This window comes from Panthera onca, chromosome D3 (assembly GCF_046562875.1).
Source record: "Panthera onca isolate mPanOnc1 chromosome D3, mPanOnc1 haplotype 2, whole genome shotgun sequence".
Lineage (NCBI taxonomy): Eukaryota > Metazoa > Chordata > Mammalia > Carnivora > Felidae > Panthera > Panthera onca.
Genome location: NC_138350.1, coordinates 25,452,364 through 25,474,767, shown reverse-complemented (window position 1 = coordinate 25,474,767; position 22,404 = coordinate 25,452,364). Strand labels below are relative to the sequence as shown.

Here is a 22,404-nt window from a genome sequence, read left to right as displayed (position 1 = left end):
CACAGAGTCCAACACCGGGCTCGAACTCGCGAACTGCGAGATCGTGACCTGAGCAAAGTCGGACGCTCACTGACTGAGCCACCCAGGCGCCCTGCTTTTTACTATTGTTGTTTTTTTACAACACTTTAGAATGATTTGCACAGTTGACATCATACTCTGGTACAGTTCTCTAATTTGCTTTTTACTTAATGTTTGGCTGTAAGCATTGTTTGTGTTGGACAGTCTTTGTTGTTGATCCTAAATGGCCTTATAATAGGTCATAGTGTGGTTCCCCATTGCTCCTTCAACCTCATTCGGCTCCTCCTCATCCCCCTCCCCTGCCTTGCCTTCCAGCCACCTGGCCTTCTTGGCATTTCTCGAATAGACTATGTTTATTTCTGCCTCAGGACCTTTGCACAGTCGCCTCCTCCCCTCTCTAAAGCTCTTTCCTACTTCTTTAGGAAGCCACCTCCTTCTCACCTTTTATAACCCAGCTCAGACCTCACATCCTCAGACAGAGCCCTCTCTGACCACTATGGATCCACAGGGATGCTCTTAGTTTCTCTTGATCTCGTCTCTTGGCTTTATTTTCTCCTTAAAGGGGAGTCACTTTATAATTCTATCACCTGAAGTTATCTTGTTCATCTATTTGTTTTCCTGTTTATTGTCTAATTCCCTCAATAGCTTGTAGGCTCCATGAGGACAGGCACCTTGTCTGTCTTGCCCATCATTGATTTCTCTGTGGCAGACACAGTGCCTGTCACGTAGTAGGAGCTCAGTACATGTGTTTTGAATAAATGGATGGGTAGTCAGGTGGTCGGATGTGTGGCTGGGTGGGTAGTTGAATGGATGGGTAGGTGGGTGGCAGGAGGCAGTGGGTGGGTGGATGGATAGGTAAGTGGATACATGGGTGGACAACTCATACTTGTTTTTACTATCAATTCCCCAATTCCACATTTAGAATGTCCACATGATAATTGTAATTGCTTTGAAAAAGTGAACAATGCAAATGCAAGGAAGCAGGAAAAGCATATGTCTTGGGAAACCTGACCCCTGCCTGGGGCGGTTGTTGGGGTTCCCCGCTGAGGGCGGGTGGCCCAGAGGGTGGGAGGTGGCGAGATCCCCGAGGTCCTCTTGGGAGCCCACACACTCCATGCCCAGGGGTTCACCACCGTCCTTCTGCTTTGTCCCTCTTGCAGTCGGCCGGAAGCAGTTCATGCGGTTCGAGTGGGCAAACCACGCAGCGGAGGCCCTGGGCTGCGAGTATGAGGAGCTGAACACGGCCACCTTCAAGCACCACTTGCGACAGATCATCGAGCAAGTGACATCTGGGCCGGGCCGACGGAGACCTGAGGGGGAGGAGACCAGCTCAGGTGCCACACTGCTGCCTCTCTGGGTGGGCCAGCCTCTGGGGACACTACAGCACACGTTCACCTGCTCATCAGGACACACTATATGCAGGTCTTCCAGGTGCAAGGGAAGCCCTTGTGGGCGGAAGTGGACATGGGTCCCGCCTGCAAGGTGCTTCTGGCCAAGCAGCGCTGTCCAGGGTCCTTGAAGTCTCTGCTGCAACCCAGCAGGACGCCCTGGGCTATGGAGGGGGGATGCTGTGAGCTCTGCCAAGGGACCAACACTTTTCCATTGGCTATTACGTTTGTTGAGCCCCTACCTGTCGGGGGAAGCCTGGCCTTCCAGTGTGAGGAACCAAAATTAGGCCGGGATGGCAAAAAGGACTGGGAGAATAGTAGATGAGGCTGAAGAGCTGGGGTGGGAGGTGGTCAGCTCATATAAGACTCTGTTTTTTGTTTTTTGTTTTTATGCTCAGGCCCATGAGAAGCCTTGCAGAGGCACAGGCAGGGAATGCCATGATGTGACTTGTCCTTCAAATGGCTCAGCCGGTGGCGGCGGGGGGCGGGGGGGAAGACAGGGGAATGGGTGGGAGAAGGGAGGACACACAGGAACTTACACAGTCACTTAGTGAGATGATGGTGGTTGCACAAGGGAGGCAGCGGTAGATATGTTCAAGGTCTACTCTTATACAAATAGAGATTATAACATGGGCCCTAGTGGAGAAGCAAGGGATTGGGGTGGCTTCTAGGATTTTGGCCTGAGTGGTTGGAGGAGCAGAGGTGCCTCGGACTGATGTGGGGGGTGGGGGGAAGAAGAAGGGCTTTGTATGGCACCTGCTGGAGTGTGATCGGCTGGGTCCCAGATCTGCAGCCTCCACCAGCCAGATGCTTTGGCTGCAGAAAGTGAGGACAGAGGGACCTCCTGGAACCCCAGGAGTCTCTGAGAACTAAGAGTGGTTGTCTCAGAGACTGCAGAGTCCGGCATCAGTGGGTAGCACTGTTTCGAATTGTGGTATGGGGCCCCATCTCTTCGAGGCCCCTCAGATCCTCGGAGCTGCCGCACCTCTAAGGACTTCCGCTTGATGACTAATGTCACCTGGATGCCACTAGCCTTTTGTCTGCTTCTGGGTCCAGGTGTGAGCTGTAGTCTGCTTGTGGTCACTCCTCCTCTCTGAAACACACACACGTGCCCCACAGTCACACACATGCACGTGCACACACACACCACAGGCCCACAGACTCACACTACACATGCACATGCACAGGTGCACAGACATTCACCACACACACGCACAGGCACGCAGGAAGCACACCAGTGCGCACAGACACATGAGCGTATGTGCACACACATTCCGACATCAGCGCTAATTACATCTCAGGCCAAGGTATCAAGGGTAGATGTGAAGCAGACAGGGGACCAGCAGGCTTTGGAGAGATGTGGAGAGGCTGTGGGTTGCCTAGCAACAGCCCAGGTTGGGAGTGGAGCTGCAGGAGGGGTGGGAAGTGCCTTGGGGCTGCACTGGGGCTGCCTGGAATGTACAAACAGAATTGTATCTCCAGGCACAGCGCAGATTTGAAAATCGTGTTTCCGATTCTGCGGATGGACCCGAAGCCTGAGGGTCAGGATTTACAGTCTGACCCTCCCGTCGCAAAGTCTCACTCTGCTTCGTTCAAGGCACCCTAATCAGGGCTAGCTATTTTAATGGGACGTGTGTGTGTGTGTGTGTGTGTGTGTGTGTGTGTGTGTTTAAACAAAATTGAGACTGTGACTGTATTAATAGTTTGCTAAGCCTTTTCATTCCTCCTAACATCACAAGTGGGCACTTTTCCATCTCTCTCCAAATTCATCTCTGCCTGACTTCAAGCACTCCTTTGCACAGACTACAAATTATCTAACCCCATTTGCTATTGTTGGATATCCAAGTTGCTTCAAAAAAGCGATTTTTGTCCAATGTAATCAATAATCAGGAGAACATATGTACCCAGAGATCTTTGTTTCTCTGAATATTTCATTAGGATTAAAAGCCCAGGAGTGAAATTATTAAGTCCAAGTGTACGAACATTTTATGGCCTCTGCCACAGGATTGCCAACGTTCCCTCCAGAAAGAGGGAACAACAAAAATTTACTGAGTGCCTACTATGTGTCAGGCACTGTGGATCTGGGAGCCAAGACACCCAGAGATGGTCCCCATCCTCGGGTCATTCCCGGCCTGCTGCCGGGCACGGGCGTGGGGGGAGGTTGTTAATAAAATAACTACACAGTAAAGATATACTGAGCTCAGTGCTCTAAGAGCAGGGTACCTTTGTCCTTCTGTGTCTGGCCTATTTCACGTAGCATAATGTCCTCTGGGTTCATCCGTGTTGTAGTGCGTGACTGGATTTCCTTTTTTTACAACTGAATGATACACTTCACGTTCCCAATTATATGTGGAATCTAACACAGTCACACTCATAGAAGCAGAGAGTAGGGTGGGGGTTACCCGGGGCTGGGGGAGGGGAAATGGGAGAGAATGAGTGAAGGGTATACAGTTTCATTCGTGCGAGATGAGAAAAGCCTAGAGCCCAGACAAATAAATGGATGGACACGATGACCAGCACACAGATATGTCCACTGTGCAGCCTAAGAACCTGTGGCTACCAATACTGTCTTGTATACTGACAGTTCTTTTGAGGGGGTAGATTGCCTGAGAATTGGCTTAACACAGGGGTGGTCAAGGCAGGCTGCCCTGGGAGGTGGCACTGGGTTGATCCCAAGCGATGAGAAGGAGCGCGCATTGGAGAAGACGTAGGGCAGGTTACTCAGAACCCCGTAAGTCCCGATAAGACACTTGGACTTAGTCTTGAGAGTGTGGGTACACAATTTCGGCAGTGGAGGGAGGTATGTGAGTGGAGTAGGGGTTGTTGAAGGCCAGCAGTGATGCCTGTGGAGTGTGGTCCTTGGCCCCAGGCAAGGTCCTGACCACGGATGTCTGCCTTTCCGTCTTTTCCACTCCAGGGCTCAAGATGACGGGCGTGGAGTGTGTGGAGGGGATGGCCTCGGGCCTGTACCAAGAGCTCTTTGCGGCTGTGGTCTCACTCATCAACAGGTAACAGCGGCCTCTTTGCAGGCACACAGATGAGCCCAAGCAGGGGGCGCTTTAGCAGTTTTTTTGTTTTTTGTTTTTTGGTGTTTTTTGTTTTTTGTTTTGTTTCTTAGCAAGAGAAGAGTGAGTTTTTGAGCCGGGAAGTGCTGGAAACGTTTAAATTCCACCTTGGCCACCCAAGGCATAGCTGTTCATCTCTCGGACCTCCCCTCTGCACCTGCAAAATAGCTCTGTCCCCCAGGGTCATTGCGAGGATTAAAAGAAAGAATGTATTTAAGCAATTCTTACTAATGGTGATCGTAAGATACCAGCAATAAAAATTAACAATTTGGGGGGACCCGCTAAGTCAGGACAAGGGCCTGCGCTAATTGGTTCCCTCGCCTTGTGACGTTTAAAATATATTTTTTAAGCTTTTAAAATTCATGTATTTTGAGAGAGAGAGAGACAGAGCGAGCAGGGGAGGGACAGAGAGAGAGAGACAGAGACAGACAGACAGAGGATCCGAAGCAGGCTCTGTGATGACAGCAGTGAGCATGATGAGGGAATCGAACTCACAAACCGTGAGATCATGACCTGAGCCGGTCGGCCGCTCAACCGAATGAGCACCCAGGCACCCCTTTGAAAGGGCTTGTTTTTAAAATTTTTAAAAAATGTTTATTCATTTTTGAGAGACAGAGACGGAGCATGAGTGGGGGAGGGGCGGAGAGAGAGGGAGACACAGAATCCGAAGCAGGCTCCAGGCTCTGAGCTCTCGGCACAGAGCCCGACACGGGGCTCGAACTCACCGACTGCAAGATCATGACCTGAGCTGAAGTCGGACGCTCAACCGACTGAGCCACCCAGGTGCTCCTGACTCCCTTGATCCTTACTGTATCCCCTGGGATCATCTTATTCATCCTACTATCATTTAAGAGTTGGGGAAACCTTAGCTCAGAGAGGTTAATTAACCTGCCTCAGGTCACACACCCTGGAATCGGTATTGAGCCTCGTTTTGGCGCTAGATCGGCTGGATCCCCATATCCACCCAGCATGCTGCCTCAGTTTCTCCACGTTTGTGATGGGAGGAGTGGGAGAGACTTGGACCAGCAGGGCCGGAAGGTTCCATGTGGCCTCGGGGCCTCGCCCCTCTCTCCCCAGGTCCTTCTCTTCCTGCCACCTCTCCATGGCCTCCATCATGGTGGTGGACCCCCCGGGCTTTCAGAACCCGCGGCACCAGTGCAAGGACCGGGCGGCCACCTTCGAGGAGCTGTGCCGCAATTACGCCCATGAGCGATTACAGCTGCTTTTCTACCAGCGGACCTTCGTCTCTTCGCTGGAGCGATACCGACAGGTGTGACAGGCCTTCCGCGGGGCTTAGCGGCGGGTGTGAGGCCAGTCGGGGCTGGGGGGGGAATGGTCTGGTCCTTCGGTAACCCCTGGTTTCATCCTGTTTGGCCCGCCACCGAACAAAGCCCTAACTCCGGACTCCGGCTCCCCAGGGCCTGTGCTGCCTCCCCATCTCCATGCACGGCCCCCCATGCCCTCCGTCCACGGACACCAGGGAACTCGGGGCTCCCCAGGCCTTGCTCCCCTGGCTGTCCCTTCATTGCCGTGACCTGTTCCTCTTGCATCTTCCTGGTGGAAAGCCCTTTGTGCTCAGTGGGTGGGTGAAAACACTGGACGTAAGGAGACACACAGCCCTTTGGATCCTAGCGTGGTAATATCTAACAAAGCCCAAGGTGCACTTCTCTAGGGGCATGAACCAGGAAACATGTACAGGTACTTTCCTTGCCAGCCCTTCTCTTCTTGCTTTTTTTTTTTTTTTTTTTTTTTTTTTAAAAGCAGCTTAAATTGAAATATAACATTCACACAGAAAATGCATAAAGCAGTGGAGTCCAGCTCAGTGAATTTATCCCAATGAACATACTCATGCATGTGCCACCCAAGGCAAAAGGGGAACACTGCCAGCACCCAGGACGCCCCCGGCCTATCCACTGCCTCCTTCCTCCCTGAAGGGGACCGCGTTGACTCCAGCAACTGCTAGTGGCAAAATGTTAGAAATGATCATCTTGCGTATCAGTAGGATAATGAGTATTGAAATTATGGTTTGTTTTTTGTTGTTTTGTTTTTGGTTGTTTTTTGGTTTTTTTGTTGTTTTTGGCTGGAGCCAAAAACTGATGATAAGCCCTGGCATCTGACTCTAACTCTGTCACTTATTGGCTGTGTGGCCTTAGGAAAGGCACGTGCCCTCTCTGATCCTTGGTTCCGTCACATGTAAAATAGAAATAGCAATATTCCTGTATCAGTTATCAACTGCCACAATAATGCTACGTAGTAAAGTGTCCCCAGAATCTAGTGGCTTTAAAAAATTACCTCTTGTTATTGCCTACAAGTCTCTGGATTGCCTGGGCAGTTCTCTGGTCTTGGCTGAGCCAGCTCCTGTGTCTGTGGGCAGATGCAGGGTGGGTGGGTGGCTCTGATGGTCCTGGCTGGTGCTTTCCTGTGTCTGGGGGTCAGATGGCCGTGAGCTGATCCGGGCAGGCCTTGGCTGGGATCACTCCTCTGTGAGCCAGGAATGGAATGTCCTATCCTCTGGCAGGCTAGCCCAGGCTGCTCTCATGGCACTAGGCAGGGTTCCAAGAGATGAGCAGGCATGTGCTGGGCCCCTCGAGTCCTCAACTTGGACCTGGCAATGACACTTATGTATTCAGTTGGTCACGGCGGGTCCGGGGCTGAGCCCTGACTCAAGGGGTGGGGAAATAGGTTCCCCTTCTTGATGGCAGAAACTGCAAGAGTGAGAGGCACAGAAGGGGAGACAACAGGGGCTATTTTTAAAATCATTTTTACCACACCGCCTGAAAGGGCTGCTTTGAGTATCTTATGAAGTAGGATAGAAAACGTCCAGGCTGTATTAGGTATTCAGTACATGATAGCAGCTCCCACAATATCTCAAGTTATTTCTGATGATCAAAGCAATACGTGCTCTTTATTCAAAAACTGGAAAGCGCATAGACGTGTCCATAAGCAGAAAACCTAATCTCCTTTAGCCCCACCGGCCACAGGCGACCATTGTGGCTGCTGTCTGTATTTTATACCACTTATTTTCCATTTATCGTCTTCTCTGCAGAGTTCTGATCCTTCCCTATACAGGATGTCGTTGTCTGCTGGTTTCCGCCCACCATCGTGCTATTCACGTGTCTTCCTTCCACGTGCAGCTTTTAGTAATCATGCATTTCAGTGGTTACGTCCAATTCTGTCTCCACCCTCCTTTGCACGTCTGGCTGTTTTCCACGATTAAGCTATTGTAAGAAACACTGCGATGAACATCGTGGTGCATAGCCGTGCCCGCACATGTCTGGTGACTTTTGTATTACAGGCGACTGTCATTAGCCGTAGTTTACGTTTGCTCCCTCGGGCACCCAGTGTTCAGCCCAGCACTCATTAGCTACTCAGTAAATCCTAGAAAAGTTTGGATTGAATGACCGGCTCCTGATAAAGCTGTCACCACGATTGCTGACAGCCCGCCAGGATGAACAAGGTCAGGATGTTATTGGAATGTCGGTCTACAACCCTTCTTCTCATACAAAGGCTATGGGGTGTTGAGAGACACATACGGACGACCTGCTTGAAAAAAGGGCAAAGGATTTGAATGGATACTTTTCCAAAAAAGATATACAAATGGCCAAGAAGCCCATGAAATTTAGGGAAGTGCAAAGCAAAACATTGAGATATCACTTAATACCCAGTAGTGTGGTTACTATCAAAACATAAACGAAACCAAAAACAGAACACAGCAAATGTTGGTGAAGATGTGGAGAAATGGGAACCTGTGTGTTGCTGGTGAGAATCTAAAACGGTGCAGCTGTTGTGAAAAACAGGACGCTGGTTTTGGAAAAAATAAAAAAAAAAAAAAAATAGAATTACCATGTGACCCAGCAATTCTCCCTCCGGGTATCTACCCCCAAAGAATTGAAAGCAAGGTCTCGAAGAGATATTTGCACCCACGTGCACAGCAGCATTATTCGTAATGGCTAAAAGTTAGAAGCAACCCACGTGTCCGTCAGTGGATGGTGAATTCCTGCGTAAATAAGTGTCCACACAATAGGCCGTTATTCAACCATAGAAAGGAGGGAAGTTCTGATCCATTGCAACGTGGATGAACCCTGAGGACATTATACTGAGTGCAAAATAAGCCAGTCACCAAGGGACAGATCCCGTATGACTCCACTCATGTGAGATGCTCACGAGAAGTCAAATTCCTAGAGACAGAAAGTGGAACAGTGGTTGCCAGGGGCTGGTGGCGGAGGAGGGGGGACGGGGAGCCTGTGTTTATTGGGGACAGAGTTTCTGTTTTGCAAGATGACAAAGTTCAGGAGGTGGGGGGCCGTGACGGTTGCACAACATGTGAGTCTGCTTAATGCCTCTAGCTCTACACTTAAAAAGGTAGATTTTTATGCCGTGTGTATTTTACCACAATTAAAAAAACGATAATAGGAAGGAGCCTGGCTTGCCCGGTCAGTGGAGCACGTGACTCTTGATCTCGGGGTTGTGAGTTCAAGCCCCATGTTGGGTGTAGAGATTACTTTGAAAAACTATTTTAAAAATGATAATAAGAAAAAAGTTAAGGGAAGGCAAAAGCCTTCACTTCTCTTATCTCCTCTAGAAGTTTTCCACCTCGGTCAGCTCACGGAAGGAACTAATGTTGAACTTTTGTGACTTTGCAGGAAGGTATTCCCGTGCCCTTTGACCTCCCGGAGCCTTCCCCAGGGACCACGGTGGCTGTCGTGGACCAGAATCTTTCCCAGGTAACGCGGGGCCCAGCCGACTGAGGCTCTGAGATGCCATGGAGGTTTTAATTGAAATACTAGATGATTCGAGTCTTGAAGCCACTGGTTCTCAATGCTGTCTGTCCCTGGAATGGCCGAGGCGTTGTTAAAGACAGTGAGGTTGGTGACCCACTCCCAGACCGATCCGAGGATGTGGCCCCGGGGCAACGAATCTTCAAATCCCCTCAGGTTGAGGACCACCCCTCTACTTGATGTCTGAGTCTGTGCTCGGTGCTAAGCTGAGGGGGGCTCAGGTCCAGTGCCCAGTGGATGGATGCTTGTCTGGAAAGGCCAGGAGCTCAGACTCAAGTGCAAAGTCCAGCAGAGACAGGAAGAATAGGGGCCACTGGGGGATGAGGGTGGGGGCAATGGTGGGTCCAGGCACTAATGGCCTTCAGTCTGGGGGATACCTGAGTCTTTACTTTTCTTTCCTATCCCAAGAGCCCGCGTGGCTGGCCCCAGACCCGCATACCTCTGCTCAACCCCCTCTCAGAACTGCCCTGGGCCATTTCACTCAACTTGCCAGATTCGGGGCCGATCCCGGTGACCTTGATCATATCCCATCGCCTCTCTGGGCTCAGTTTTCTCACCTCCAAAATGGGAACGGTGGTCTCCCCTGGGGCGGCTGTGAATGTTGATGAGATCCGGAGTCTAAAGTGGCTGGCAGGCTGCTGGGTGCATGCGAGGTGGCCTGCAGGTCACATGTTTCTCCTGCCGGGTGATACCACAGGCGGCCACTTTTCTCATTCTTTGTCTCCTGCCGGCCCGGGGTGGGTTCCAAGCCTTTTCTTGGCTCATAGTGGCCTGCACCTGTCCCTGCAAAGCTGCCTTGTCGGTGAGCCCTACCGGCCATTGCCTGTTTTTGCTTCCTGTTGGCACCTTTGGGCTGGTCCCCCTTCCCTTTCATGCTTCCTGGACTGGAGGGACGACCCAGGCAGGGTGAGGAGGGAGGGGCGGTGGGGTCCCCTGGACGCCTGCACAGTGGCTGGGAATAGCTACCTTCCCAGCTGAGGATGGGCTGGCTGTCACTTTCAACCCCCATAAAGAAAGGCGAGGTGAAGGCTCGGGATAGCTGGGATCCAGCTCTGGTTCTGCCCCGGTGCCCCTCCGTGTGACCCTGGGTGTGTGTCCCTTCTCCTCTCTGGCCCTCCGAGCGGGGTGGGTGGGGCACCCAACCATCCTGGTTTTCTGGCTTCAGCGCCGAAATGCCCACGTCCTGGGAGGTGCCGCAGTCCCAGTCACCAGGGGACATCTGGTCACCGCACGCGTCACATTTCCACCATAAGCACTTGGGGCCATTTCCCTGGTGTCCACTCACTGTGGACCCTCAGATAAGCAGCTTAGACTCTCCAGGTCTCTCTCTGTCACTGTGAACAAAACTTCAGAGTTACCTAGATGGCTTCTGAGGCTCGTGGCTCGATTTAAAATTCCGTGCTGTGCTATGAAGCCAAGTTCACCTTCTCTAGAACATTCTCCGGGCGCTCCCCTCCCCCTCTTAAGAGTTTAGTTTAAAAAAATGCAGATTTCTAAGAGAAAGCGATATGGATGGGATTAATCCTTTGATGTGTGGCTGTGCACAAATACATCCAGCTGCCTGTTTGCCTCTGGAATGTGTAATTTACAGAGTGCTCTCCCTTGTTAATTCCTCACTGCAGCCCTCTGAGGAAGGTATTGCCAGTCTCTAGTTTCCATAAAAGGAAATGAGGCTCAGAGTGGTGCAGTAAGTTACCCAAGGTCACACAGGAAGTGAGGACAGAGGCCGGAATGTACCTCCTGAAACTGAGAGCTTGTTAAGGTTTGAGGTTCCCACACTGAGAATCTGGGGGTGGGAGGGATCATGGCTCCGGGCCAGCACGTCTGAGCCATGATGCCTGGGACTCAGATTCCCCGACTCCTGTAGGTAGGAAGAGAAGCCTAGGACTGGCCTCTGTCAGGGATCAGGGCTCCTCGGTGATCCTGGGTTTTCCACCAGGTCCGCTTATCAGCTGTTGGAGGTGCTGAGGACTCCAGGGGCCTTTTCTGGCTCTTGGATGAGGAATTCCGGGTGGAGGGCTCCAGTGACAGCATGGTGCTCGAGCGTCTCTGTGCAGCCTTTGAGAAGAAAGGGGCTGAGGCTGAAGGTAAGGGAGTAGGGTGAAAGATGAAGGGAGAAGGGTGCTGAGTCCAGCCTGGGACTTGGAATCTGTCCTTGTCTGCTGCAGGAAAAGCCCTGACAAGGCCTGCATGAGGCGGGGTGGGGGTGGGGGTCTGAGCGCACAGATGTCTGTGCACATGCCTGCGTGTGCTTTGATTCATTTATGTGTTCATTCATTCGTGTAGTCAACAAATACATTGAGTGGCTACCTTTTTTAAAAATATTTTTAACGTTTATTCATTTTGAGAGACAGAGTGCAAACAGGAGTGGGGCAGAGAGAGAGGGAGACACAGAATCCAAAGCAGGCTTCAGGCTCTGAGCGGTCAGCACAGAGCCTGATGTGGGGCTCAAACTCACAGATCACGAGATCGTGACCCAAGCCGAAGTCGGACACTCAACCCACTGAGCCACCCAGGCGCCCCTTTGAGTGGCTACCTTGTTCTGAGAACCATGCTATGCAATGATGAGCCAGCCTGATGTGGCCTGTGTCCTCGTAGGGAGGATGTGGGTAGAGACTGTGGACAAGCTAACAGATAAGCACATCATCTGGTGAACCTAGGAGGACAGACCTGCTTGATGGTGTACGTCAGGTGGACCTAATTCTTCCGCGATCCAGGGAGTCAGGACAAGGTTGGAGATGTCATCTGGGCTCAGACTGCCAGAGGCTCTTGTGGGCCCCCCCAAAAAACATTAGTCTTAACCCCAGAACTATGAGAAGCCATGAAGGATTTTAGGCAGCAGGAGGTAAGGTCAGATTCAAGTTCTGGAAAGTTCGTGGAAGGCGGCCAGGGAGGTGAGAGAGAAGGTGGGCAGGCTATGGATGTATTCAGCAGGCAGAACACACAGCGTTTGGTGATGGGCTGGGTTGGTGGGGGAGAGAGAATCAAGAGGAGAGATGGAGACATCCAGAAGGAACCACGAGGTCGGAGGTCATGGGCTTTGGCTTCATTCAGCCCCAGGTTCCAGTCCGGCTGTCCGTGCTTCGGCAGGGCGACTCTGAGCAGACCTCAAATAGCCCCTGGTGGGGTGTTCACACAGTAGGAATAGGGGTCACCCCTGCCTCTCTCTTACCAGAATTTCTGCTACAGCGATTGGGTCAGAGACGTAGCAGCTTTGTTACGGGCAGCCGAGGGTCACAAGTACCGATCAACAAGGACAGGGCTGTTGATGGCGATGAAGAATGGGACTCCCGTCTTCTAAGGGGTTGGAGAAATCTGTCACGTATCTGGTGGTTGGTATTCTTACCCTCCAAGCTGAGGACTCTCAGCTCCAGACAGATGCTGGTAGAGGTGTCTAAGATCGCCCAGAGCGTGAGTGTCAGAAGGCGATGGCAAATGCTCTCTGTCCGGATCAAAATCTCTTGCGACGCGCCCCCCTCCACCTGGATGCCCTCAGGCTTTTACAAAGGCAGATTCGCTTTGAGATCTTACAGTTCCCGCTGGCATGGCGGGAGGGACCGGGACTCATTCCTTCAACAACGTTTATGGAGCACCTCATACGTGGCAGCCATGTCCTAGGCTGGGAGACCCATCCCCGAACAAGACAAATGCCTCCGCAGCCATGGGGCTGACATTCTAGCAGAGGATGATAAAGCGAGTAAATCTGTAAGAAGACTGAGGACCACGCTTCTGGGTCAGATCACTAAGGGAATCCAGGCTGGCAGAGAAGATGGCAGAGGATTCAACCCCGGGACATGCCAATGTCAAGGCCCAGGGTCAAGGCCAGTCACCGGCAAATGCAACAGGAGGGGTGGCCAGGGAGGTAGGAAGGAAGCCGGGAGAATGTGGCACTCTGGATGCCACCGGAGGAGGGAGGGTGCTGACCTCATCTGAGAGGTCAGGTGAGGCGTGGCTGAGGAGTGGCCATTGACGTGGCCACGTGGAGGTGCCTGGCAACGGAGACCCGTGCCATTTCGATGGAATGTTTGGGGAACATTCGACGGAACGCCCACCTGGAGTAGTTTACAGGAAATTGGGAGGACATTTGGAGAAAGACGTTATGACAGCTCTCATCGCTGTCATCCGCTGGGCTGGCGATGGCAGAAGCCTGCCCCACGGGGACCAGCTGAGGCCTCTGTCCCGGACATTCACGGAACGTTCTTGTACTCGCCATCGGGATGAGATTTTCTGAGCAGAAGCAGCAGTGGCATCTGATGGCTCCAGCAGCCCTCCCTGGCCCACGGTCAGAGCATCAGGACCCAAATTAGTCCCAGAGGATTTAGCTCCTCAGTGACCAGCCTGGTCAGCTTCCCCAGACACAGTGCTTTTAGGGGCCCATGCAGATGTTTTAATTTCTGTTAAAGGCTGAAGAAAAAAAAAAAGAACTATATGATATATACATGGGGACACCTGGGTGGCTTAGTCACTTAAGCGTCCAACTTCGGCTTAGGTCATGATCTCACAGTTTGTGAGTTTGGGCCCCGCGTCGGGTTCTCAGCCTTCAGCGCAGAGCCTGCTTCGAATCCTATGTCTCCCTCTCTCTCTACCCCTCCCCCGCTCTCTCTCTCAAAAATAAACATTTAAAAATAGGTTATACATGTATTTGTATGTATGTTTAAACATTTTTTTTTACCGTTTATTTATTTTTGAGAGAGACAGAGACAGAGACAGAGAGCATGAGTGGAGGAAGGACAGAGAGGGAGACACAGAATCTCAAGCAGGCTCCAGGCTCCGAGCTGTCAGCACAGAGCCCGACGCAGGGCTCGAACTCACGAACCATGAGATCATAACCTGAGCCAAAGTCAGATGCTAACCGACTGAGCCTCCCAGGAGGCCCTGTATGCCTGTAAGTTATGAGCTGACTTGTATCCCACCGCACATTCACGTGTTGAAGTCCTAGCTTCCAGGAGTTCCGAATGTGCTGTATTTGCTGTATTTAGGGAGAAGGTTTTTAAAACGGTCATTAAGGTTAACTGGGGTCATTGCTGTGGGTCCTAATTTCATATGGCTGGTGGCCCGACAAGAAGAGATTAGGACTCCGATGTGCACAGAGCAAAGATGGCCGGCTACAAGCCCAGGAGAGAGGCCTCAGGGGAAACCAGCCCTGCCCACACCTTGACCTTGGACTTCCAGCTCCAGGACTTTGAGAAAAACACACGTCCGTTGTTTAAACCCCCCAGCTATGGTGCTTTGTTACGGCAGCCACAGCAAACTGATACAGTGTGCTTATATATTATTAATGCTATTTGCCCTTGTACCAACATAGCCATGAATGTAATCATATAAATATATATAATAGCAGAAGGGGTCTGTGAAAGCAAACGTGCTGAGTGAGGGCCCAGGATGGGCAGGATGCAACCCTGGACTGCCCTCGCCCTGCAGGGTCCTAGTGCTTGCCTGACTCCTGGCAGTGATTACCTCTGTTGTCCCAGGGTCATCTGTGTTCTCTAAAGTACTTCTGCCCCTGGGCCAGCTGGTGGACAAGGACGGAGGGGCAGAGGGAACGGTTATTTGTGGAGCCTGGGACTGTGGGTTCTACTACCTCCCACCTATGGCGGGGTCAGTGAGGCCTCAGAGAGGCCAGGTGGCTTCCGGGGCCCTGTAGGCACCTGAGAGCAGAGACAGGGCTCAGCCTGGGAGTCCTCTCCCCAGAGGCCAGGCAGACCCCCATCCCTCGTCTGGGCTCCGAAGGTGGCCCCTGTGTTCAGGGAACGGCCCCAGGGCTTGGGAGTGGTTTTGTGGGGCGGAGGGAGACCCTCGCTCAGATCCACAGGAAAACGGGACGCAGAGCTCTTAAAAGCTCACCCAGGCTTTGGACCCCAGAGATTTGGGCTGGATCCTGGCTCCACCGCTAAACTGCAATGTGTGTGACTTGTGCGAAGTCACTTCCCCCATCTGTAAAAGGGTAATAATGGTAACACCACCTCAGGGGGCTCGTGTGAGGACGGACGGGCTAAGGTGTGCAAGAGAATTCTACATCTTCCTCCCTCGCCTTTGTGCCTTGTCCTCCTCAGAGACCTTCTGGACCCCTGTCTGAAGCTGTCCCCTCTGCAGCCCCTCTGACCCACCCTGACCTCCTGGTTATTTCCTTCAGGGGCCTCTCCAGGCTCTGGAATGTTTGCTTCTTCCCTGGCTTCTCCTCCGTCCCCCAACTACCCTGTACGATCGATGAGGGTGCAGGGCGCCCCTCTGTCTTGTTCTCGGCTATCTCTCTTATGCCTGGGACCCAGCAAGCCCTCCGTGGACATCTGCCATTTTCCTTTCCCCTCTCCTCCATCGCTCTGTTCCAGTCACTGTTCCAGTCACACCACGCTCTCAGCTGCTTCTGAAACACCCCAAGCACACTCCCGCCTCAGGGCCTTTGCACTGGCAGTGCCCTCTGCCTAGAATGCTTCCCGTTCTCTGTTTTTCCCTTCTCCCTTGCAGCCCTCCCACCTGACATCACGCATCTGTCCTCATGGGAATGTCAGGCTCGAGAGGACAGGGGCTGGGTGGTCACCTCTGCCTGCGTCAGCCAGGATGACGCCGGCCCAAAGACTACAATGAATCCTTGATACAGAATGGATGTATATGTGAAAACCCAATGATCCGACGACCCAATGATCCGACGACCCAATGATCGAATGAAATGGATTCCTCGAATGGAGTGTTTTCTGGATCCTGACTTTTAGGCAAATGACACCCGAGTCGGGTCGGAGGGAGAAGGTGTCATGTAAGGCATGGCTAAGGCAGGAGGGGATTCAGAGAGATCTGTGGCACCTGCTCCTTCTCCCATGAGGTCTGACATGCCGATCCCAGACACCCCAAGCAGGCTGTCCTGAGGCTTGTCAGTTTCCAAGGGAGACAATGTTCCAGTCCTGGCCCGACTGAGATAGACCCATTAATTCAGATATTTTGGTGACAAATAAAAAGGTCTTTTGTCTCTAGGGCTTTCTGGGGAGCTCAGAGTTAATGAGAATGTTCAATCAGGCAGAACACGTGGGGCTTTCTGGCTAACCCGGTGCTTTTGCTGTTACTTCTCAACGAAGGTGTCTTTGCCGTGCCAGCAGGCAGCCCCCACGGAGCCCAGGCCGGCAGACAGGCGACAGGCATTCACAGTGCAGACATAGAGGGTGGCTGCTGGGATCGCAGGGGCCCGAGAGTCCCCTACTCCAGTCTGGGGGCTCGGGCTTCTGGGAGAGACACAAGGGAGGTGCACCGAGTCAGGTTCTGTCTTACAGCCGTTTCCTTGGGGCTCCTGAAAGCGAGAGCTTTCCCCGCAGTGCTTGGATGGACAACACTGCGGTTGAAATCACCTCTGAAGAAGGGGGAAGGCGAGAGGACCGAGCGGACCCCCTGGGAGCCTGGGAGGGCTTCCCGGGGCTGTGATGCCTCCATGTACCCATCCACCACCCGGATGAACACAGGCTTTGGGCCCGCAGACCCGTATCCTCCCCCCGGCTCTGCCCACACGCGCTATGCAACTTCAGCCGAGCTGTCTCATCTCTGGACCTCCGTGTCACCTTCTAGAAAACCAGCCCAGTGATGTTCACTTGACAGACCTGAGCGGGATCGAGGGACATCATGCACATAGTATGTGCAGCAGAAGCTGGCTGGGGCTTAGCAAACACGAACGTCCTTTCTTCTCTCTTGCCTTTGCTTCCTCCTCCTCCCTCAGTGTTCTTGGGGTCCTCATTCAGAGCCCAGCTCTGTGCTGGCTGCTAGACATAACTGTGGGTGAACGTGGTCCCTGCCCTCAAGCTGCTTCCAGTCAAGACACTTTGTCATTGCTTTCATTGGAAGGTGACCCCTTGAGGGCAGGGCCTGCACGGCCCTGGAGGCCTCACAGGAAGCACTTGAGGAAGAAAGACTTGACTTCATCACAAGTGCCCCTTGCTGGTGACCTCAGTCAGCCCTGGGTATTGAACACAAAGGGCCTCTCAGAAGCCGCACACGAATGCAGAAGCCACGTCCCTTCCTCATCTGCAGACCCTCAGAGTCTGTTGACTGCGTACAGAATTCCGGGAAACGCAGGTTTCCTGTTTCTGAGCTCACGGCAGCCGAGCGGTGGAAAATCAGCCTTTGAAGGAAGGACTCAGGACCCTGGGACAGTAGGAGGAAGGGAACTCACAGAAATTCGGAATACGTGGAAGAACCAAAACAATACTACCGCTCCTGATGGTAATTGGTCTGGGGCCGTTACTCAACCCGAGAGCTCACCGCAGTCCGAGTGACGTGATTGACTCATGACTAGGATTCGCTCATTCATTCCTTCCACAAGCACTTCCGGGCTCCATTCACGTCTACCAGGCACGAGACGCCGAATATTAGGAATACGGAGGTAAATGCTTTGTGGCTCCAGAACATCCACGCAAGGTCAACTGCAGGAAGTGGCTGGGACGCCCACTACGGCTTACTGAGCAACTACTGTGTGCCAGGCACACTGCCAACATGCTTTACGCACGTTATCTCTTCTAAGATTTATGTCACCCCGGGAGGTAAATATAATTTGCATTTCACGGAGGAAGAGACAGAGGGTCAGAGACTTAAGAGGTTTGGCCCCTGACACACGGTAGTAGCAGGAAGAGTCAGGATTTGAACGCAGACCTCCTCTCGAAGCTCCAAGCGCCTCGGGCTCCCCCGAGCTGCCCCTTGTGACCAAGTGCCAGTCAGCGTCTCCCAAGTGTAGGCTGTGCACTTTTTTGGTTGATGCCATTTCAAAATGATTTTCAAAATACTTAATAATTATGTATCTATTTCCACGAGTATTAGAAAATATAGCATGGGGTGCCGGGTGGCTCAGTCGGTTGAGCATCTTGACTCTTGGTTTCGGCTCAGGTCACGATCTCGCGGTCCATGAGTTCCAGCCCCGCGTCGGGCTCTGTGCCGACAGCTCGGAGCCCGGAGCCTGCTTCGGATTCTGTGTCTCCCTCTCTCTCTCTGCCCCTCCCCTGCTCACCTTCTGTCTCTCTCTCAAAAAGAAATAAACATTAAAGAAATTTTTTTAGAAAGGAAATAACGCGCAGACGTACATCCGTACCTACGTATAGCAGGCGAGATGTTGGTGCCCAGCACCGGTAGCTTTAGCTGTCTGGAAACATACTTACGTGGAGAAAGTGTGTTCTGGGTGATGTCAAGCACCTCCCGAGTGTCCCCCTGCCTGAGCCCCCAACACTCACGTGCTCTGTCTGCTTTCAGGGACCTCTGCCCTTCGGGCCTGTGAGCAGCCCCTCCAGTTCGAGATTTTCCACCAGCTGGGACAGGACCCTGTGCGCTATGACCTCACGGGCTGGCTGCATAGAGGCAAGCCCAACCTCTCGGCCCTGGACGCCCCTTCGGTGCTGCAGCAGTCAAAGAGGTGAGCCCGGCGGGGATCGGAGCCAGCCAGGGGCATTCGGTGCCCTGCGGTTCCCTCCTCCCCCGGGGCCATGCAGTCACCACAACCCAGTGAGTGAGGGCCCGTCAGGGAACCCCATCCCTCCGGGGCAGTGTGTGCCTGGGGCCAGCGTGAGTCTAGCCGAAGAGAAAAGCTAGCTTCTGGGGCAGGTGGCACAAAAGCCAGGAAAAAAAAAAAAAAAAAAAAAAAAGAGGCAGAGACTTCTTATTTTGGCCTTGTGCCTTTCATTAAGTATCTGGGAGATGCTGTGACTGGAACGATTTTATGAACATCCTAGGACTCGGGGGTCATAAAACTGAAGTGATAACGTTTTGTGGTGTTAGAAAAGAAAAGCGGCCCATTGCAATCCCTGACGGCTCTGCTCAGGAGTGCTGACAGCCACGGCTGCTTGCAGCCCGCAGTTACTGGAAAATGCTGCCCTGTGCCTGTGCGCGCACGCACGCAAATATGCATCCCGATCCTCCCCGCCCCACCGCTCCCGCCCTGCGGGGGCAGGGCTCGGACACAGAAGAGAAGCTGAGAGAACCAGAGGGGTGCTGGGGGCGTGGGGATGGGGAGGAGACACTTAGGGACCATCCGCTGTGCACCCCGCATCAGGATAAACGGGTTAAGTCTCTGGTTACTCCTGGCAACCACACTGCCTCCTTAGCCCCATTTCACAGATGAGAAAACCGAGGCCCCAGTCAGTGAATGGCCCCCCTGTGATCACACAGCAAAAGAGTGGCAGAGCTGGGACACGCTTGGGGTCTAGATTGTCCCTGTAGAAGTTCTATGCACATTATGGTCCCAGTTGATTGGAAAGCCCAGTGTGCTGGCAGGTTCAAGGGCACACACGTCCTGAAAGGAGATCAAGTCAGGGGGCAGGGGCACAAGGAAGGTCGGTGAGCACACAGAGGACAGCATGGAGGACCAGGGGGCCGGGGTCAGGTCCTAGCCCTGCCCTCCCCACCGGGGTAACCTTGGGCAGTCACTTTCTCTCCCTTGGGTCTATTTGTTTGTTTGTTTGTTTGTTTGTTTTGTTTCCTCTTCCATAAAATAAGTGTTTATTGGACGAGTCTGCAAGATCCGTGGATATTGCACAGATTTGAGGACAGGCAAATGTTCAAATTCTGCTTCTGCCTCGTTTAGGCTGCATGTCGTGGGCCTCAGTTTCATACTCCAAGAAGTGGGAACGATAGGGCCAGGCTTACGTGTTTGACGTGACACTTCGGTGGCACAGCGTCACGGATGGCTCATTAAGGAGCCTGGTTCGTAGCAGGCCCTCAACACGCATCTGTGGCCCCTGTGTCACGTCTTGCTCTGACATCCCGTGGCTCTGGTCCCCTAGAAAGAGGGAAGCCAGATTTTGTTGGCCCGATGGCCTGGCGAGGGAGGGACACTGTGGGAAGAAGGAACAGTGTGTATAAGGCCGTGGCCCTTGGGGGCAGAGAAACACAGCAACTTCGAGGGTAAGTGCCGTTAGGATGTCTTGTGTGTTTGAGAGCCAAGCATTGGTGGTTTTTGAGAGCAAACAGTGCTTTTTTTAGAGTGTGCTTCCGCCCCCAAGAGTGTCAGATTCACTGGACTCACTGCTGGTCTAACATTCCGATTCCTGGGCCCCACTTGATCTCTCTGGGGACTTGTTTTGCTGACAAGCACACTCAAGTTTCACTGCTGCAGTCAAAGCATTTTGTTCCATATATATATTGATCTCCAGCTGTGGCCCAAAGCAGACGTGACCTGCCCAAGGGCACACCTTCCGTTGAACACCAGAAGTCAGATCTACTAGCCCCAGAGATGGGGCAATCCACACGGGGGGGGGGCAGGGTCATGGGCACAGCCTCCTCTCCCTGTACTGGGGTGGGGGGGTGGTGCCCACATGCCCCAGGGCCCTGACCTCTCCTCGCGGGGCTCCTGCTTCCAGTAGGAGGGGCTCATACAGCCTCCTCCCCCAGATTTTTATTTCAACACCAGGGTAGTGAAGCCATTGTTAATCTTTGTGCTCTGCCAGGCACTTAACCACTTGAAATACCTTTGGATCGTTTGGACAAGACGGTTCCTTAATAGTTTGGATAGTTCGGTGAGGCACGGAGGGAGGGAGGTAATGTGGCTTCAGGGCTGGGGCTGGCATGCAGCCTGGACTTGCAGAGAGCGACAGAAATTGCCTGCGTCCTTTGACTGGAAGGGATGGGGCAGAGGGGACGCGGGAGGCTGGAGGCTCCCTCTGGGTCCCAGCCTCCTCCGAGGGCACAGTAGGGTGTGCCCAGCCTTCTTAGTCCTTATTGGCCCCGACAAGAAGGCAGGGCCGTTCAGGTTTATCAGAGCAGACGCTTAAGGAGTCCTGGGCCTGCACCTGCGTGTTACAGGAGTTCCGAGGGAGGGCACTGTCCTCTGCTGGGCATCGGGTGGGACATTTCACCCACGGGATCTCGCAGGTCCAGAAACTGCCTGTTGAGCCCGTCAGTTACTCATTCTGGCATGAATTGTATCGTCAGCACCCGCTATGAGCTGGGCCTGTTCTAGGGAGAACCAAGATGACTTCATTAAGAAAAGCACAGGCAGGGTGCCTGGGTGGCTCAGTCTGGATTTCGGCTCGGGTCATGATCTCGTGGTTCGTGGGTTCGAGCCCCGCGTCGGGCACCAGGCTGACGGTGTGGAGCCTGCTTGGGATTCTCTCTCTGTCCCTCTGAAAGTGCAGGCTCAGTGGGATCCCTGCAGGTGTATCAGTGACAAGACCGTCCGTTAGATCTTCCTGTTGCTATGGAGAAAGAAGCTGAGAAGCTGGCGTTTGCCACGAAGTGAAGGCTCGCCTGGCAGGAGGCCCCGTGGATGAAAGCGTAGCAGCTAGGATGTGTGATTCAAGGGGATGGTTCGGGAAGCAGATTAGCAAGAAGCAAGGTGGGCCCGTCCCCCACAAGCCCCTAAAGTCCCTCTCTCTTTTGCCTCCTGCCCACCAGGGAGGATCTGAGGAGTCTGTTCCAGGCCCGGGCCAAGCTGCCCCCCGTGTGCCGGGCCGTGGCCGGCCTGGAGGGCACCTCCCAGCAGGCCCTACAGAGGAGCTGCACGGTGAGGAAGGCGTTTGCCAGCAGCTTCGCCGCGGTCAAGAGGAAAGCGCCGTGCTCCCAGATCAAGCTGCAGATGGTGAGCGGCAGCCCTGTCCCCACGGAGCCGGGGCCTCCACTGCCACGTTCCCTGCCCTCCTCCGGGATGAGTTGTCAACCCGAATCACCTCTAGCCTCCTCTGCAAGCCTGGAGGGGCAGGCGTCCCCCTGCGCTCCACAGAGGGGGAAGCTGAGGCTCAGAGCAGCGAAGGAATGTCTGCCGTCACATCCCTGGGGCCGGGGGTGATCTGTCCAAGTCTGAGGCCAAAGCCTGGCCTACTTGGGGTTGCCTTGAGCAGCTCTGGGAAGTTCCCAGGGACCAGGAATACCCTCTTGACCAGAGTGACAAATATCACAGCCAGACCAGCCCCACCTCCCAAATGCTTATGTTTTCACCACGCGGCTCTCCCTGGGGGAGGGCTGCAGGATCTTGCACTGGCTGGAAATATGGGACCTAGATACACGAATCCGATGGCAGACGAGAGCACTTCGATTGGTCAGTGGCCAGACTGAGTCCAGAAAGTGGGACGTGGCAGGACAAGTTCTGGAAAAATCCTCGTGGCAGATTATACAGGAAAAGCCTGTAGGAGTAGGTCCTGGGTTCTAGCCCGCCTCTTCAGCTAGTGGTCTGTGTGACCCGGGGCCCTCTTGTGTTTGCCT

At 53.2% G+C, this 22,404-nt stretch overlaps 1 protein-coding gene across 1 annotated transcript in view; it reads left to right on the top strand.

Annotated features, from left to right (window-relative positions):
• MYO18B (myosin XVIIIB) overlaps positions 1–22,404 on the top strand; it is a 241,782-nt gene that overhangs the window by 49,404 nt on the left and 169,974 nt on the right. The window contains exons 12-18 of the mRNA XM_078435320.2: positions 1,179–1,352; positions 4,324–4,414; positions 5,549–5,741; positions 9,115–9,195; positions 11,189–11,336; positions 18,466–18,625; positions 21,601–21,784. Of these exons, the coding sequence (XP_078291446.2) occupies positions 1,179–1,352; positions 4,324–4,414; positions 5,549–5,741; positions 9,115–9,195; positions 11,189–11,336; positions 18,466–18,625; positions 21,601–21,784 (1,031 nt within the window). The remainder of the gene's footprint in view (positions 1–1,178; positions 1,353–4,323; positions 4,415–5,548; positions 5,742–9,114; positions 9,196–11,188; positions 11,337–18,465; positions 18,626–21,600; positions 21,785–22,404) is intronic.